Raw genomic sequence first — 20,434 nt, 5'->3', positions numbered from 1 at the left:
ACAGTCTTCTCTTGGAGAGGAATTAATTGCCTCCCTGTTAGTGACGTACTGCTTTGTGGACACATGCAATAGACATCTCAAAAGTGAGGGCCGTTGCACTGATTGTGACATTGAGCTAACCAAAATATTTATTTACCTATAATTATTTACATCTGAAAACGTCTCGCACCACTTCGTGTTCCGTTCTAGAAGCGGATCGTTCTGGCAACACCTCGTAGAATCGAATCCACGAATCGGGAAAATCGTGAATCGGAGTTGCTCCCCGACTGGTGTGGCCTTTTAAAGGTTACTTCTCCTGCAAAGGCGTCCTAGCAGTGACAGGCTGATAAATGTTTACAATATGCATGTCTGAATGTCACCAGAAATAGAAACAGACTAGTGCGTGTAACAAAATGATATATATCATGGCTACAGTTGATGGTACACGTTTAGGAAAAGCATGCACACCAGAATGTAAAAGTAGAAAACGGTGCAAGTTATTTCTTGTGCAAGTGTGACCACAATATGTGCAGTAGAGTTAGAATTTAGAAAAACATACCCAATCTACTCTTCAGTTAGCTTTTCCGTCCTCTCTTCCTGCAGTCCGAAAGACGTATCGTCGTCACATCTGCCCGGCATGCATTGGTCGTATTTTCTCATGCTTGCGCTCGTGCAGAGGTTGGGAGGCAAGGTAACACACATAATATACCACTTCAGAAACACATATTAAAGATGTTCACATTTGTGGGCGGTTTTAATGTTGAAAAGCAGGACGGAACGCTAACTTACCGGCCTGTACATTATAAGCTCGACGAGTGAAGTTCGAAACAGCCTCTAATGCCGATGGCGCTCGGTCTTATGCCACAATAAGAGCGCAAAGTTTTGGTTTCAAACTCGAATAAAGAGTGCGACAACGTCTCGATTTCGATACTTGAGCGAATATTATTTGCGTGATATTGTTCTTTAGAAAAAGAAGCTGCGCTAATGGCCATACGATGATTTGTGATTGTTGTAAATTCCTATTTTCAATGTTATAACGCCCGATGCACGTACCCAATCTGTTCTGGACCACATCAGACCACTCTAACTATCACATTAAAACTACGCCAGTCTGCTGCGCACACCAAACGTAATGGAAAGCACCAGAATCCTGGTGCCACACTAGGCTACTCTGACGTGCACATCAAACACACAATGTTGGCCTAGTGTGCACGTCAGGAGAACCAGACTACAACCCTGCGCATCTGCGGCTGTAAACGGATATCTGCAGGAAACTTGCGGGTTCGGATGAAATATGAAAGCTTGTTGTGATCTGCGGATCGGATGCGGATGCCGCCGGATCAGGAGCGAATGGGATGCGGTTGCTAATGGAGCGGATCGACGGATGCGGTTAAACCGCGAGATTGCACCACCAATTTTCTTCGCACCAGCCACCGTACACCGACTATACTACAGGGAGAACGCAAGCCGCTCGCGCGACTGGGAAAGGAGACCTCTGGCGTCTCGAGTCACGGTGCGCGTTCGGTGCCGATCTTGCGTTCAACTCAGAATAAGCCATACCTACTCCGATTGTTGCAAATTCTGTGCATGGTGCCGTGTATTCTTTCGTGGCAGCTAAATCTGTGCTTGCTGTCGTGTATTCTTTGGTGGCATAATGGACGCTCAGGACCTGCCTTCGCTACAAAAGCTATGCCAGTCTGGTGTTTGCACTGTCAGAACAAGACATACGAAGTCACGCGTGTGGACGAAGTTCGGTGACAGCAGTTTTTGTTATCTTTTTTTTTCTTTTTTCTGTGCTGTTTTGTGCCGACGGGAAATAAAGTTGATTTCCAGGGAAATTGGCTAGATATATCGAGCCCAGGAACTGAACCATCTCTGCGTCCCGTGGGAGACGCGAATTTTGCGCGTCCGATGCGGATGACATGCTCAACTTTGCGGGTCGGATGCGGATGTAGAAGTTGGTTGCTGTTGCGGATACGGATCGGATGTGTTGTGCGCGGATGTGGGTCGGATCAAAAAGCTCATCCGCGCAGGGCTTTAAATCAGACAACACCAGAATCTCTCCGGTGTCACACCAGACCACCTTGGAGTGCACATCCAGAACACCAGAACAGTCTAGCGTGTACACTAAGAACACCAGAAAACACTAGAATAGTTCTGGTGCTTTGGAAGTTCTGGTACGTTGTGTAGTTTTTCTTGTGTGTGTGTGTAACTAACAACAGTCAAGCGACACTGCATAACCCCATCTCCATTTTTTTTTCTTTATCACATCACCATCACACTGCAGAACGAAATGAAACATGCACCGTTTTCAGAGCCAAATATCGCAGGCGTTTCTGATACGTGCCGGTTGCGACGGTGATCCAGACTAGAGCACTGCACGGGCCGGGCCGGGTCGAGCTTTGCGTTGTTTATGCGGGCCTGGGTCGGGCTCGGGTTTCAGCCACCGGGCCCGGACCGGGTACGGGCTTGAGAATGCCGGCCATGGTCGGGCATGTACGCGAACATATTTCAGGAGACTGGACAGCTGAATTGTCATGTCACTTTTTTTCTATTGGGTATGGGATATTATGGTATTCTGATCTGAGAACTATCACTTTTTTATATGTGATCATGCTTATTTTGTGTAATGGGTCTGGATGTCACACGTGCACTCACACACATTTGGGGACGATTGGTGTTGCGGGCTTGCTGAGACTCCGGCACGAGGGTCAGCTAGGTTAGGTGTTCTGACATATTTCTTTCGCGTGAGAGTTCGAGAAAGTGCGACTAACACCGGTGCATGCGCAATAGAGCGGAGATGAGTCTCTCTTGAGCCACATGGTACATGCATATCACCCACGCGCCGCCGCGCGCTGGCTTCCCAAGCAAGCAAGCACCACGGACCTTTCCTTTCTTTTTCTTCTTCTTAATAAACATATCCTCCCACCACCACAAGCACACAGCAGCTTGCCGGCAGAGAGACACAGCCGCTCCGTTGTACCTCCTCAGTCTCCACCAATTAGCTGCGTCCTTTTCTTCGCTGCGCTGTGCTCTTTAGGACCTCGTACCAGAGGGCCGGTGTGACCAATTATCCTGTCACGAGTCTTCCGATGACGAGTGGACCCGTTCCCCCAAGAAGCGGATGACTGGTCATCCATGTGGCACGATTCAGTTACGAAGCACGAGCCCGGAACACAGTCGCTTGCCAACACCAGACTACCGGTGACGTCATGCATGGTACAGGAAATAGGAGAGGGAACCTTCAGCGGTTTCGGTCTCGTTTTGAGCTTCCCAGCTCTTTTGGCAACCAACGAGTCCCTGTCTGCCAAACTAACTTAAAGGGACGGCCTCGTACAGCCGGGGCGATTCCGAAACTTAGCCAAAACTAGGTTCACGAGTACTGTACACAAACAACCGTCAAAGTTTCATTCGGAATAACCAAGTCGTTGTCGAGGAATTTGTCGAAACGCGCCGTAGGAGCAGACGACGAAAGCTGCGCATCTCTCATGCATACGTCACGTATGACGTCGGCCTGCGGGTGCGTCGTCGTTGTCATGGTAATTGTAACTTGCAGAAGCACCTTGGGTTGAGTAATCCCCTTTGCTCTCGAAATGGGGACACTCAGGCATATACCTCCGCGAGCGGAGAATGTAGTCCGAGCATTGACTGTGGGGTCTCCCATAATGTGGCGCACAATCGGATACGTGGAAGCTAAGTCACGTGTTTTCTTTCCGCGAGTATTTAATGCGGGTTTTAAATAAACACGTACTCCTTCTCCATGTACGTCGTCAGCGGCATTTCATTTTGAAGCACGATCAGTGTACAACGGGGAGTGTAATGGAAGCGCGCGTAATATATTTTTGGTCGGAGTTGTAATGTGACCGCGCGCGCCGATGGCCAGCGACTTCAGATTTGTGATTGTGAATGGGGTTGTTCTGCGACTTTTAACTTGTCCCTGGGGATTAACATAGTTGTTCTGAACCACCATGCTTGCCACTACTTAGAATGCGCGTTTTTCACCTGAGAACTGAAAGAAAACGTACGAGAGTTGCCGCGATGCCTATAGTAACTTCTGAAAGTCGTCTGCTCACGCCGATGCACTAGCGCGCGCAAAAGCAGACGATTTCTGTATCCTGTCACGGACTTACCCGCAGGGCGACGTGGCCGTTCTTATTGTTGCCAACACAGATCGCGGCATGCTCTGCAAACTTTATCAATTCAATTCGGTTATTTAATAACTGTGGTGTGTTTTGTCGGGTAAATTAGCAGTATTCCATTTTCAACAAAGGGCAATCGAATGGTACACTTTATGAAAGGGGCAGGGGGTACGAGACCGTCCCTTTAATTTCCCATTTCGGAAGAATGTATCGAACTTATTTACACAGCCATTATAATAGTTTCGGATTGTCCCAGAGTCTCCCTTTAAGAACCCATCGTTTAAAATCCCAGATGTTCAAAATACCGGATTTCTAAATTAAATATTTAATATGAAGAATGGCGGAATCGGATGGTGTTGAATAATACGTATTACTGACAAACATCGCAGTATTGTGTGATTTTGACGTCGGTAGAAGTCATTGTCGTGACCTTCCTCAAATAAACAGCTCTGTCGCTATCGTGGATTTGGTGCCACTGTAACTTGTATCATGTCTGCCATTTTTTTTCTTTTTTTATGTTTTATTCGCGCCACGAAGCAACTGTGGCTACGAGCGGCGTACAGATGTGGACATACGGAGAGAGGACAGCAGGAAGAAAAGGGGGACACGGGGGATTGTGTGTGTGCTGGGCTGACTTCACGAGGAACTGTGCCGATATCCGTCTAGAAAGTCTGCCAGAAAGCCCTGGGCAACCCTTAAACAGCACAGCCGGTATGGTAGGACCCGAACCCACCCCGACCTAATCCTCCGCTCGACCTTGGCTACCACTAACCAGCGGACACTTTTACCCCCTCGGCCATGCCGTTGGTCGCACAGTCTGCACAGTGCGTCTCACGTGGTGTCATGCACGTCGTCTGGCAATACGGACGCCACAGAGTTACAGCGTAGGCGGTGGACTGCGGAGCATTCGCGCAAGTATAAAGTTCGCAGATGTGCCGCGATTGCTACGGGAGATGCAGACCTGGTGGCCGAAAATGAGGAACTAAGCGGCATACGATAAAGCAGGCCGCAATTACACTCGTACAGATGTTGAGAAATGCGCACCAGAGAGTACAGTGACTTTAAAGGGAGATTTCGCTAGGATTCGATAAAAATTAGGTGGGCATCATGCCGAACGCGAACCACCCCCTCGATACCTTATACAACATTCGCATTCATTCTGCCCGAGAAATTAATTTGTAAATGATGACAATACCAAACCGAAACCGAAATGGGAAGAGCAGTAAACAGAGCTCCATACTACGGCGGTTCGTTCGGAGGAGGATACCGTGACGTCACCCAGCATTGTCGTCTGCTATGAAGCCTGCATTCTCCCTTGCCGGATGCCGGATGATGTGTGTTGCTTTCAGTGTCCTCTCGTTTCACAGAGGCGAAGAGCTCGCTTCGTAATAGATTCGCTTGAATGAAACCTGCGCAGTTTTGGAACGAGTTATTTCGTAACATGTTCCTGACGTCCCAAAAGTTTACGGATGTGGCACAACCTTTGTGGTGATTTTGTTGCGGGGTCCCATTTTAACAAGTAGGGAACGCGTTTGCAGGCGGAACCCCTGTTTCTGCCTATTAGATTATAACGACCATGTCATAGCCACCCCTTCCCAGCGCCGCATTTGGAAGCTAGCGGCGGTGGCGCTACTCATCGGCCCGGTTATTGCTTCCTCAACTTCTACAATACTTTGTACTTCAGCTTACCTTAGTGTTTTTGTACAAGCGGTGGATGTCCCACGGAAGATGTTTCATTCTAAAGTTGATTATCATCATCATTCTACGCATTTTCATAAGAGCTGTTGCTGTCGTCTGCTACGGTAGTCGTACGTCCGCTTCTGCGCGCTCAAAATTCAAATTTCCATTGTCCAATCATGATGCAGATCTCGCGGGCCCATGAGTAGCGCCCATAGCAGATCATGCGGACGGGCTCCTCATAGGGGTTGCCGATTATAACATGGTCGTTAATATCTAGTAGGTCGTGGTTCCTGCACGAGGTTCATGGCTACCTATGATCGAGATTGCCGCTGGGCCGCACGCAAATCATGTCCGGTCACAGCGGAGGGACCGCCCTTCGTCTCCGGCAATGCTATCGCATTTCGTACGCGTTTCGCAGTGCGCCAAAGAGCACAGCGATTTTTTTCTTTGTCGTGCTTTTTGCAACTGTAAGGCAACTGTAAAGTGTAAGGCTTAGGGCGTTAGGTAAAAAAGGTCACTGGAGCATTTGGCACGTTGACGCCGGACGACGCCATAGAACCATTACTCATTTATAGTCAGTGAGAGACTGCAAAAATGAGATGGAGAAAGTGGCTCCATCTACGTGGATGCGGGCTTCTCCGCATCGCTTAGATAGAAAAAATGAATAACACTTATCAGCAAGATATAACACCAGAAAAGAAGGAAGGAACAATAAAAACGATAAGAAAGCAAGGCAATAGGAAAGTGCAGAAAAGTCGACCACAGTCACTTATCACAAACAATGAAAAACACAGTCACTTAACACAGGATAAGTGTGAACAATGAACACAGATACTGAAGAAGACAGTCAGAACTTGACGACCGCTCGGATGACTTGAAGGAATGCAATCAGCGATTGCGGTGCACGACGACTTTGGAGTGGGGGTCAAGTACCCAATACCGATCAGAAGCCGCGAGCGAGGACTGTAGGTGACTCCGAGCAACTGAACACCGCACATACGATATAAGAATATGTTCCGTGTCCTCCACTATCCCACACTCTGAACAACTGAGATACACTGCCTTCCATATTTGTATACTACTTTCACGTCCTTAGTTGTTCCTTCGGACGTAATCTTGTGACGGACGATAGACAAGGCGACAGGTCGTCTGACCTTTTAATATTCCTTTACATTACGTCTTAGCGGCGTCGAAATATCCGATGAAACACTCGAGTAAAGTAGCATTTGAAAGTGTTCCAACGTTTCCATGAAAGGGGTAAAATATTTCACATGCAGTGATCAACAATGAGGTTCAACTTCCAGTACATTACATGTTTACGCAGAGGAATCATTATTTACGGCATACCGACATACAACACACAACGAGAGAAAAACTATTGGTCTTTCACGTACAATGAACATGCCAATGACAAGGGCGAGGAATACTGCGCGCTGGAATCGTTCGGAATGCAAATGCACACCACATGAATTTTGTGTGACAGGGAACAGATTAGTAACAGCTGAAACACATGCAAGAGCGAACAACAACAATAAATGAATGAATAGCGATGGTGACATGCGATGCTGGCAAGAACGCAGCCGCTGTTATACACGTGAAGTTTTCGTGAAACACACTAAAAGGCAATGGGACACTCACATCTGCTTCATTGAAGATCATATTGACGCACACAGTAGGACACAACACTGATTTGGGCCAGTGGAACCCCATGCGGTCCTACCACGCCTGTTCGCACACGAGTTGCTCCCACGTCCATTCGTCTTCAACCATTGCCAGCACCAAATGGCGCCACTTGTGATGAAAATAGATCTCTGACTATCTTCGCCCATTTTTCATGCACGTGTCCCCGCAGCCTGACTCCTAGCGTGCTACTCGGGACGATGTCGTGTATCACATCACATAGTTACGTGCCAGCTTGTTGTCCTTTGTGGAACCCGGGTCGCTTGATTCAGAATAAGAAGGATTGCGGCACATGCCGGAAATAATCTGCCACTTTGTCGAGACATACTGCTTCATCACCCGGCGAAATACTCGACTACTGACGTTGTACAGAATAATGTTCACAGCAAAATTCGTGTAATAGAGCAACATGAAGTAGCGCTGCAACAGGAAGACGTGTTCCGGCACGGGCTTGTGGCTGACGGACAGCACAAAGACGTGCACTCGCACTGCGTAGCTGGGAAGGTTGAGGATGATGAATACCGTGCAGACGAGAAACAGCATTCGAAAGACGTTTATCTGGCTTGGATGGAGGATTTCCGCTGCAGGAGGAGGCGGAGGGGGCGGCCTATTATGGCTACAGACGCTTCCTGCTTCAGATGATGGCTCTTGCGGACCTGCAAGTTTGGAAGGGAAATGCTTGAACAAATGGTTAACACGGATAATACCAATGCACAAAACCATAGTTTCGGTCGCACTTTACGAAAATTTTCGTTCGGTAGGTGATGATCTGGAGTATATTCTCATGTGTCATGAGTTAGCCTATGTGTGTGTGGAGACGTACTGCACGAGCCGTAGGGTAGGATTGAGTATAGCCTTGACCACGTGGTACCATAATGAGAATGTCGAGATTAAAAGGCTTTCTGAATGATTATTCCCCTTTCGAAGGAATCATGTTGACGATGCGGAAATTTGTCTCTCGAATATGCCGAGCAATGTCCTATCCAGATATTGCAAGCCGAGAATCTGGCACTGCGAGAGGGGCGTCTTTGCTCTTTCAGTCCCCACATATACAATACGTACTGTCGCAGAAAACGACGTGCGCGCCTCCTGATGGGAAGACAGTTCCCATAGCAACCCTCTGTTCCTCCACTGGAAAATTTCTCACTGGGGGTTGCCGTGTGACTTTGTGTGTGTGTGCTTTGGAAATCGCATGATTTTGTAGACGTTATTACAGAAGCAATGTCTTCCGGAGACAAGAATGGCTTTGTGTGCTAAATACATGCACTACAATGTCATTGTGCATAAACACATGTATTTAAAGGAACCATGAAATGATTTTCGTGAATTCAGAGTGCTCTGCAGGAAATAGTTCTCATGATCCCTCGCTATCGTACACGCATCGACTTTTAATCGTATTCAGTAAGACGGGGACAGAGTTACCAGGCATACATGCCTTCACCAGGATACATGCCTTCGAAGCGGGCTTACGTCATCGCCATCCAATCCTCTCAGCCAACTGTGAACGACGAGGGGCACACACTCCGCGCGACGACGTAGGTGCATAGCTTCGGTTTGGAGAACAACGACGTCGTATATATCTGCCGTGGAAATCAGTTGAAAAATGGCGAAACGCCAATTGTTAGCGGTATAGGAAGAGGTTATGCGACACACACAGTGTCTAGGAATCGTTCGGAACGCAGGAGCTCGTAAAAGGTCACCGACAGAGACATTTTCTGACGAAGAAGAAGATCGGGGCCGTTTCGATAAAACGTAACGGAGATGAGAACGATCTCACGGTGAGTTCGTGCTCAAATGAGTAAAGTCTCGAACTTGAGTCAGAGACCGATTGCATAAATCATTTTGAGACCATTCTCGTCTCATACTCAAGTGAGACCGAACTTGAGATCGGCAGCACCGCAACTGGCGAGCGGAAACTACGTCATGCGCTCAAACCGTCCAATACCATGAATGATAGAGGTGCTCCGTACAACTCAGATGTCGGAGCGGGCTGCTTCTACGACACTCGGAGATTTACTTCTCGTGGTCGTCGTCTTTTGACTCTTGTCAGTCCCGTCAAACTATAGGAGGTAGGGCCAAATATTACGGTGTCGCGAATCCGTGCAGTGCAATATGTTCGCGTGGCATCATTTGATCTGCGGAAGGCATACAAGCATACGGTTTTCAAAGCGATGACAGATTCTGTCGTCTTCGTTTTATTCAGTGCGCAAGTTGATACAACTGCGTGAAGGTTTCCACACAGATATTTCAGTAACTTCATCAGATAGCACTTCCGTTCAATAAAATGGACATCAAGCTTGGTGTGCTGTGTTGTTTTGTGTTGTTGTGTGGTGTGCTGTGTTTGAAAGCAGAGCAACCATTCTAAAATTGAGAACCCATTTGAGCGTGGTAGTTACCTGTCTCAAAATCTGAGAACGCTACACGAGAATGTGCTCAGGCGAGGTCTCATCTTTGCTCTCAAATTTGCTTTATGCAACTGGCTAAGACGCTGAGTACGAGCTTAAGATCGAACTCAGGTGTGAGATCGATCTCAAACCGCTTTACGCAAACGGTCCCAGAAAGGAAAAAATGCTGACAGTCAACGCCTATATTACATTGATCGTAGGATTCTGTGTCAACGGTTAGATGAAATATTGTCTCCAGAATAAATTAAAACATATTTCATGGCGAAGTATACGAGCTTGCTTGCAAATTTCGCAATTTGCTCGCAAAAGCTCGTCCGCGAATAGGCAACATGTACACAACGTCCCTTGTCAAAAGAGCACACTTGGTGTATCCCCGAACATTACAGTAGATATCTGGAATCGCTGTCAGGTGAAGCTTTGTTCAATTTCGGCAGGATATGAGCTTTTTTGCGTACACAAACCTCGCAAGGCCGCAATACACGCCATCGCCGTGCGATATGGTTTGGAGGAGAACGAACAGAGGGCGCTGACCGCGCTGACAGTATTTTGGAATACTGTTTCTTCGATATTTTGATGAATTGTCCCAGTAATTCTTGTGATTCTAAGAGTAGTGTTTATTGGAGATTAGTAGTCGGTCATAAGTTGATTGTGTATTAGGTACTTAGGTATCACGTGACGGGAATACTCCCATCATGACTTTTTTAGCTGTTGCGGGGCGCAACCTACCGTCCGATTTAATTTTTCTAATTTATGCTGTGTAATAATTAACGCGCTTTGAGTGCTTAGGCTCTACGTGAGGCATCACACAGGCAAACACTACCAGGTCGCACACAGAAACAGGGGGGTCAAATTTCACTTTACAGTCCCTTTAATAATTACCGGCTAGGTCGAATAGTGAAGATGAACTGGAGGAATCTTTTGATCCTTGCGCTGACGTAGACCGCGCCTCGTTGGATCGCGGCTGGCGATGCGACTTCTACACCGTTATTCGATGGTACACAGCAAACTTTTTCACACTTTTTTTTTTTTTGTGTGTAAATGGCTTGTCCCATGGCGCACATCCTTTTGGTGTTGCCTTTACACCTGAATCAAGGGTGCTGTCTAAAACGCCCTTAAATAAGGTGTATTACTCATAAAACACTATTATAATGGGCGTTTAAAAAGAAAAACATCCTTAAAAGGGGAGTATTCTATTGAAAACACCTTCTAGGATGGAGTTGTTTTCTGGCAAATACTCCCTTTCCAATGGTTAGTGTAATACAAGGTCCCGCGGCACCATGCCGAAACGTACAGTTTGACGTTCTTGCGTCTAATGCAAGTACCACCCTAAATACGGCAGACTTCCAGGCGTGGTTCCATCCTACAACATAAACCCGAGCGCAATGCGTCACAGGCACGCCTCCTTAGCTTTGTACCAGCGTGAGTGCCGAAGCTTGAAGGCACCTGGCCACCCTTGCTAGCCTATATTGTCGTATCGAATTGATCATATACTGAAATACAATTTGTTGGGGCACGTTCGTTAAGTGTGGTGCGGCAGGAAAGGTTTGTAAAGGTGACGGGAATTCATTTTTGCAATTAACACGTATGCCTGCAACGCGTCAACGATACCAGCTAAATTCCTAACATCATTCCTTGTCAAATACTATGTTTGTAACTCAGGTTATCGTCTATAATGTGATTACTTGCTGAGCGGAACTGTGAAACCCGCGCCTTTCAGGAACTAAAACACAATTTTTAACACCATATTTGCGGTTCAAATGGGGTGTAAAAAAGGTGTATTGGACGTAAACACCTGTTTCAATACCTCATTTTACACCCTTAATGGTCGACATTGGATAAAATCTGGTGTATGTCGATATTACACCTTTAATAATGCTCCTCTTGCACCACTGGTTCTGCGGGATAGAAAAGGGTGTTTTTATAAGAATACACCTGTTTTGAGCGAATAAAGGTGTAAAATGGTTTACTGTGTATCCATGACAAGAGCGGACCAACACACAACAAAATAAACAGCACGCAGATTGCATTATTCATCGCGAGAAAGAAATACCTAAGCAGTAAACATCGTGATTATTAAATCAACGAAAGAGAACTGCCGGCGCAAACCTCAGTATGTGCATAGCACGCCCACTGCAGATATCCCAGCGCTGTGCAAATGCTGAAATGGGAGACGGGGCCGGCAGTTTTCATTTTAATTTAATTTATTTATCTGTTTGTTGTTGTGGTTTCGTTTTCTTCTTTTGTGTGTCTGTTTTCCTCAACTCGATTATTTTGTGGGGATGGCGTTTTGTTTATTTCAAGGTTTCGCTCAGAAGGTGGAGACCCGCTTTCGAGAAGTTTGCTGTATAATGCACAGTATAGTAGCAGACAATGGTTATTGGGAGCGGAAACCATCTTATTACAGAACCATTGAAAACGCTACTCTGAACATAACATATATGATATTCCGTCTTCCGCCATGGATTCCTTCAAGTTCAACGAAAGAGTTGTTTGCATACTACAGAAGCGGGGTAGTTGGTAAGTCATACAGAAAGTTTTACGCAGCCGAGGGACATGGACAGAAGGAGCCGAAGGCTGCGTACTCACAACAAAGGGAATTTTTAGTGTTGACCCACTTAAATAGCAAAATAGCAACAACAAGAAATAGCTATGAAGGTGTGCCAACACTAAAAATTTCCTTTAGTTGTGAGTACGCAGCCTTCCCGCCTGGTTCTTTCTGTCGTTGTCTCTCTGCTGCGTAAAACGTTCGTACAACGTTCGTAAAACGTTCGTAAAACATTCGTTTGTAGCTCATGAAATTCAGATAACGCCGACGCAAGGATTTTTCCTGAGTGACTTAAATTTCGAACTCCCTTGAGCGGTGAACGCTTATGTGTTTGTTTCGTCCCTACTGGAGCTTGCCTCGGCTTTTGCAGTTGCCTGTAGCTTTATATATATATTGTATTGTACGGCAATTTTCGGTATCTGTCTTTGAAGTTTGCCACCAAATAATTATAAGCACGCTGCTTCCTATGCTTTGAAGGTCGTGTACTCCTGACAGCCCAAAAGAATCCGAAGCTCGGCTCCGTCCATCCTTTGCATGCGAGCACCTAACGGTCATTTTCTCCATGTGGAAATTACTTTTGTGTTTTCGGTTAGAACTGCATCGGACAGTGATTGAGAGAGTCCTAAATTCACGAAAGGTGCTCTAGGTAGAAATGAGTCCGTGTATGAAAATTCGCACCCGCACATCACGACGCGTACCCGCATACCCGCAGACGTACCCGCAGCCTATTGCGTACGCATGTTTCAGTTACGCCACATGATCGCGACAGCACGAAATGATTTATAGTGTGGTAGGAACATTTAATACGCCGTGGAACGGTCAGGGCATGGTCAGCACCTCGAGAACAATATTTACAATCTATGAGAGGGGCGATATATGCATTGCTACGCCTCATGAAACGAGAGGTGAGTGGGGAGTGGTGAGTGGCGACTCCTGACATGGTTGACAGCTTACTAACGCGAAGCGCACCAGTCGTTGTGTCGAAAGGTAGGCAAAATTAGCCCAAAGCCAGCCGGCAAACATAGTGAAAGAGTAAGCATAGAACGCGGTGCCAGTAAGTGACAAACTGTCATAATCACACATCACGGAAGATATCGATATGGGGGAGAGAGAGAAATACATCATGACGATGATATGGGGATGACTTCCGCTCATTAAGCAGAATGCGATATGGGGGAAAGAGAAAAACGTCTTGGAAATTTTGGGCCAAATAGTCAGAAAGAATCTGGTCGTGCACGAAAAGCCGACGGGCTGGCTTTGCGCCTGCGGGTATTGCGGGTACACACGCGTAACAATCCGCGCTCTTCGGTGTTAAGATCATACCACACCAGAGGACGATCTGCGGACGAGCGCGGTAGAGTGACACTGCAAGGGAGTTACTGGATTTCTGTCCGCTAATATTCCAGGCAATATGACAACAACAATAAGAACAACAACAACAACAACTTTATTTAAGATGATGATGAGTTTGATCGGGAGAGGCAATACTCTACCCCATTGCAGGTGGTGATGTGGGGAATGAAATAATGAGCGCCTTCACAATAAGTTTCGAAGTCCGAATGTGAAGAGGGACGAGAGTCCAGCTTACTAAGAGACCCGGAGAGTGCGGTTCGTGAAGGTTGGTAGTGTGGGCAATGAAGAAGAATATGGTCCAGATACTCTAGAGCACGGCAGTGAGAACATCTGGGCGAGATAACTTGTCTCAAGCGGTAACGCCATTGAGCTGTAAAAGTCACATCGAGTCGCATTCGATGAATTAATGCAGGATCTTGGCCAGAGGTGTTTCGTGGCGGCTAGTATGACAAAGCTATATGAAACCGTATACTTTTGCAGATGGGTAGAAACCCAGCGAACCGGTAGAGAAGTACGAAGGGAGTTGGCCTCAGGACAGGAGCCGCCGATATTTCGAGAAGAGACTGTTCTTCTTCTGGGCCCACAAGAAGAAGAACAGACTCTGTTCGAAATATCGGTGGTTCCTGTCCTGAGGCAACTCCCTTCGTATACTTTTGTGTGTTTATAGCTGGGAATATGGGGGCAACGCGGTACCAATTCAGCATTTGCATGCTGTTGTGTCCGTCCTGTGGAAACGATTTCCTGCAACGATTTCCTTGTTGATCTGCCGATTACTTTTCGGGCCCGTCTGCTAGCAGCATGGTATTACAGTCGCTTGTGGTTTTTAGCAGCTGTTTCCTCCCAACCAACGGTAATACAAGCTGTTATCACACGACACGCGTTCCGCTTTCTGTGGAGCGGATCCGTTGAATGGGTCTGTAGCTCTCAACGATACGCGGAAGCCGTGATCTTGGTGGGTTGGGAGTACCAGCTGTGCCAGAAAAGTGCTTGGTGCTTCAATCGCGTATTCTCTTTGAAGCGCTCCGTGCGTCGGAGTACCCGGTCTGCGCGTTAGTACAGTATTTTCTAGGATACGCCGCCAGGTGGTTTCTAGAGAGTCCCGAGCTTCGCCCCATGGCGGAAATACTTCCTGCTTATTTTAGTCCTTGTGTTGATGTTGTGCGGCGCTTGCGTGTCTAATGCCCAGGTGAAGACATTTCCTTGTGGAGCGTCTGATTTCTGCGCCGCCTTCAGGGAAATGTGACCGTGTTCCGCAAGGCGAGCAGTGCCAACGAAGTTCGCCTGGCGGCGTATCACTGCAGGCCTGCTTGATGCACGGCGCGCTAGACTCCAGTGGCAGCTGGCCCATGGTGTCCTTCCACTGCGTGAACGTTTGCACCGTTTTCGGATATGTCGCACGGACGATTGTCCGTCTTGCGGCATGTCTGAGATTGCAGAACATTGTTTTTTTGCGATGCCATATCCCACTTTTGCTGTGGAGTAAGGTGGTGCAAATATTTGGGCTCCCAGCAGTTGATTGGGCCACCGTAAGGTACCTGGAGCCGTTGCCGGTCGTACGCGCAGAGCAGAAACAGTTAGCATTGCTGATCTCGGAAATCAACTTCCAAATTTGGATTCACCGGTGTCGGCTGGCCTTCGGTGGCTCAGATGTTGGGAGCATGGCTATCTTCCAGGCAGTGAGAGCCGGGCTGCATGCACATATACGTACCACTTTAGTAGGGTAGATTTCCCTACCTACCACTTTAATACTGTAGATTTCGCACCTGTCTTGAATTGTACCCATCCCAACGCTGCGCTGACTCTGTTCACTGCTATCGTTACTGACGGTATCGCCCAGTTTATACCCACCAACCGGCCCTCTCGTCGCAAATTCCCTCCCTTGTTCTCCAAACAGACCCGTCACAACCTCAGTAAGAAAAAAATACTATCACACACGATTCAAAAAACGTAAGAATGTTGAGGACTACGATAACTTCTGGTTATTTCTCTCCCTTTTTAAGAAATCTGCTGAAATTTACCACCAGTCTTACCTCGATAACATTCAGGCTGATATGCATGAAAACCCACATCAATTCTGGAAGTGGTCAAAGCAAGACCAGCGTAATTCAGAAGCAACTATTTCACTGCATGGTGACATGATACACTCGAATCCGTCAACTGTTCCAAATATATTCGCATCGCACTTTGCATCTGTATACAACACTACTACCACAACCTATGTTGCTAACCCCGACTGCTCAGGCTCTGTCGACAGTCTGACCATATTTGAGGTAACTGTGAGCGATGTCCATAATGCCATCCGCAAGCTTAAACCGTCCACTATTCAAGACCCTGATGGTATACCTGCTGTCCTTCTCAAGGCATATTGTGATATCCTTGCACCTGTGCTCACGTTTATTTTTAACCTAACCCTAGAGTGCAATATTTTTCCTAGTCACTGGAAGACTTCCCTTGTAGTCCCAGTTCATAAGTCAGGCAGCAAGCTACTTTCGACCAACTACAGACTAATTGGTATTTTATGTGCCGCCTCTAAAGTGTTTGAACACATTATTTACAAGCATTTAGCATCATTCTTCAAGCAGAAAATTGTAGAATGTCAGTATGGATTTATGCCAGGTAGATCAACAATCACAAATCTGGTGTCATTTATGTCATTCGTTTCAGCAGTCGTCAACACTCGTGGTGAAGTCGATGTTGTCTTTTTCGACGTCTCCAAAGCGTTTGACTTAATGGATCATGACATTCTTATATGCGAACTGCGATCTTATGGTCTTTGCGAACGCCTTTTACTTTTTTCAGTCATATCTGCGTGAGCGAAAATGTTCTGTCCGTGTCTCTGGTGCGTGCTCTTATTTTTATTCACCTACATCTGGAATCCCTCAGGGTTCTAATCTCGGACCTTTACTCTTTAGTGTATTTATCGATGACCTTGCGTCGTCCGTTAAGCATTCAACTCTACTTCAGTACGCTGACGACTTCAAGATCATGAGGATCATATCTTCCCTATGTGAGTGTATTCCACTACAAGAAGACATAAATAATGTCATTAGCTGGGGCTCGAAAAATCGATTGAACAACAATACTACAAAAGCCAAAATTGTATCATTCATTCGTAAAACAAGCATAACAGTTTTCAATTATATGTCAGATGCAGAGATTAGCCGTGTAACTACTATTTGCGATTTGGAGATCACTTTTCATTCTAAACTGAAATTCCATGAGCATATAGAATCCATACGTTCCTCTGCGCTTCGTGTTCTCGGTCTACTGATTTATAAATGTAAAGTGTTTGATACTCCCGCAATCTTCATCAAATTGTTTACGTGCCACGTTCTTCCACGACAAGAATATGCATCAGTTGTTTGGAACGACCTCTCTGCTACGACCACTAAACGTCTTGAGGTCATACAGAAAAGAGCACTACATATTGCCCATAACACCTTCCTCAGAAATATTCCCGGCTTCAATGAATATGACTATCCAAACTCTTAGCATACTTTAAGCTTCAACCACTGTCATTACGGCGCAGCATTGCTGATGTTATGTTCCTTTACAAATGCATCCACTCTATATTTTGTGCTCCCTACCTCCTCAGCCGTATTAACTTTCGTTGTTGTACTGGTACTATGCGTCATCCACCGTCTTTCTACGTGCGTAACTTCTGTCTAAATGATCCCCTAACGCGTTGCCAGATGATTCTGGACTCTGTACGCACATCATGTGACGTGTTCTCTACCTCCTAGGTGGCATTCAAGCGTGACATTACCTCCTCTGTATCATAGTGCATCATAGTTTAGTGCGTTCTGGGTACCTGTGTTATCACAGTATTATCATTGTTAGTATCATCATAGTTTAGTTGATTATGGTTACCTGTATAATAGCCTAGCGCATTGTGGCTACCTGTTATTATCATTGTTAGTACTATCATAGTTTAGTGCACTCTGGTTACCTGTATTATAGCCTAGCGCATTGTGGCCACCTGTATTCTCCATTGATTCTTATTATCTATCGATTCTTTATTGATTCTCTATTCTGTCCTCTTTTACTTACTGTTTGCTACCTGTACTGTCACGATTTCATGCAATTTCATTAATTCACTCAATGTTTATTTGAGAATACTCACTGTGTTGTATTGTATTGTGGTGTACGATGTAACGGTATTGTGTTGTTGTGTTGTACGTTGCGCGTTTTGGATGTATTTGCGGTATTTGCACTGTGTGGTAATGTCTATTTCTCTGCCTCTCTTTATGTGCACCAACACCAAGGCCCTTGTTGCTGTTCTTGGGCATGGATGAATCAATATCATCCGTGAGCAGTCATTATTTGGGTCTGTGGAGTGCTCTCGCCGCTGGCTTACAGCGACTCGGCTCTTCGATCATGATCAAGGTGAGTGGCATACCAAGTTCTAGTAAGCCCACTAGGACTGTACTGCTAGCGACTCTTCCGGAGTTTCGGGATTGTTCGCATGGTATGGCACGTACAAAAAGCAATCTCCCTTTGGAGCGGTGTTATATCTGGTATGCATAAGAGAGTGTCTGCGTAAAAGGGGCTACCTCCATAGGTTGTTCTCTTGCTTGATGACAATACACTTTACTGCAACGTATTAAAGCTACTATGAAGCTATATGAAGCACAGCGGTGTTGGCACTTCTCGAGAGTATACGATGGGATGCTGCACTTCAGCGCGATAGCAATGTGGCATTGTTTTAGAGCTTGTTTCAGTTGTTGACTCAAGGATAGAAATAGGCAAGATACGGATGACAAGCGGTCTTAATGGTTAGGGAAAGTTTAGGAAGATGAGTACACAATCTTCTGTGGCTCATCTCATAGAGTCAACAATACAAAGCTACTATAGCTTGAACTTGTCCCATTCTACAGTTGACAATAGCATACTACAGATCGAAAGTGCCCGAACAGTGCTCATTTTCAGGACTTCAACGGAAACACTGCGGAGCCTAATCCAACCAGCCTAATCTAATCTAACCTAACCTGTCAACATTGCTCCTGAAGGTCGATTACCGACTGCTGGCATGCAGGGCCGAGAGAGGACACGCGCGTTGTTGCTAGGAGACAGACGACAGATTTCCCGCTGACGTCACTTGGAGAATCCGAGACTATGCGGGTTTTCTCCGAGCTTTGCGGGTTTTCTCGAGAACTCGTGGAAAAGCGCAATGTTTATTGACTGGATTTGTAATTTTGTGCACTGAGAATTTCAGCGAGATTGATGTATATCATGAAATCAGGGTGTCGAACCGCAAACAATACGGGTTCGGTTCGGGTACGGGTACGGGTTCGCGTTGCTTTGATTTCGTTACGGTTCAGTTCCGGTTCGGCCATGCCAAAAATGGAACCGGTTCGCAAACCGGTTCTCAACCTCGAACCGGTTCACGAACCGGTTCAACGCTTCTATTTTATATGTTCCATAAAACTGCTTTTATCAGGAAATGCGTGGCTAATAGCGTACCGCTGTTGTCTGCATTGACGTGTTTAGCGGTCAGGTACTCCCTTTAGCGAGAGAAAGGAGAAATGGATGAAGCGTCGTAGACCTGCTACTTTCTGTTCCTAAAATATCATTTTTCACACGCACAGTGCCAGCAAGATACACTTAAAGGAAGCCTAATAAGATGGACAGCGTTACATAGACGACGGTACTTGCCGGCAGACTTCAGTCGCAGCGTGAATCCATCTGAAACCGTACGGAAGCATGTCGAAAATAAGCCTGCCAGCCTTACTCTGTCCGAGCTCACAGCAGTGTACTAGTTAATCCACAACACAAAGGCAAAGGCAATACAAAGGCAAAGGCAACAGGCGACACAACTGCACTACCAATAAGCAGAACTGCATTTACTTTTCAAACCACGACCAATCAAACAGGCACTGTTCTGCGTACGCTGCTTCTCCACTTCTCATGTGTCGAACTTGTGTAATTTTTACTGCTCACATGTAAAGGGAAATGTTGGGAGCTTACTTAATCACATATTCGTCCTATAGAGCTACATAACTGGTCTACTCCATTCCTGTTTCATTCGTCCGCTTGGCGCCTCGTCTCTGAAGAGTAGACGCCGCAGCGCGTGCGTGGGGCGCTAGACACGGCGCTCACAAGGACAACTGCGCTTCAGTGTGTTAAAAAGACGCTGAGAGTATACTTACTATATGTCCTCGTTTGTCTGCTAGGTGGTAATTTCCGAACTTCATGATGTGGACGTGTGATGATGATACCAATGTGTCTTCGTTCTGGGATTGAGAGGAACTCTTATGCTGACTTCTTTTATGTCCGAACCGTTTTGTTGTGAACCGGTTACCGCTATTATTTTTTACGGTTTTGCTCCGGTTCGGGTTCAACAGTGTCATGAAAATTTCGGTTCGGGTTCGGGTACGGTTCCGGCAAAATTAACGGTTCGGGTACGGTTTTCGGTTCGGGTTCGGGTTCGGTTCGACACCCTGCATGAAATAGAATCAACATCTCTTTTTTTTTGTAGTCCGTAGCGGGCACTTTAACAACCATGGCTTGTTGGTACAGTCCGCATCGCTGCATTACCAACGACATGAAAATAGAATGGTACGCGTTCTGAGCACCTCATGCTCATGCGAGACCATCCCTTTTGGTTGTACCGTGTGACACACTTCCTCAAGGGAACTACACACGGGCGATTC

At 46.4% G+C, this 20,434-nt stretch overlaps 1 protein-coding gene across 2 annotated transcripts in view; it reads right to left on the bottom strand.

Moving 5' to 3' along the window:
- Positions 1-7,096: 7,096 nt before the first annotated feature.
- The window catches only part of LOC135400931 (uncharacterized), a 217,024-nt gene continuing 203,686 nt past the window's right edge, over positions 7,097-20,434 (bottom strand). For both annotated transcript variants that reach the window (XM_064632951.1, XM_064632952.1), the window contains exon 6: positions 7,097-8,134. In XM_064632951.1, the coding sequence (XP_064489021.1) occupies positions 7,689-8,134 (446 nt within the window). In that variant the 3' untranslated portion in view covers positions 7,097-7,688. The remainder of the gene's footprint in view (positions 8,135-20,434) is intronic.

The sequence above is a fragment of the Ornithodoros turicata genome, chromosome 7 (genome assembly GCF_037126465.1).
Source record: "Ornithodoros turicata isolate Travis chromosome 7, ASM3712646v1, whole genome shotgun sequence".
NCBI lineage: Eukaryota > Metazoa > Arthropoda > Arachnida > Ixodida > Argasidae > Ornithodoros > Ornithodoros turicata.
This window is presented reverse-complemented; position numbering and strand designations above follow the sequence as displayed.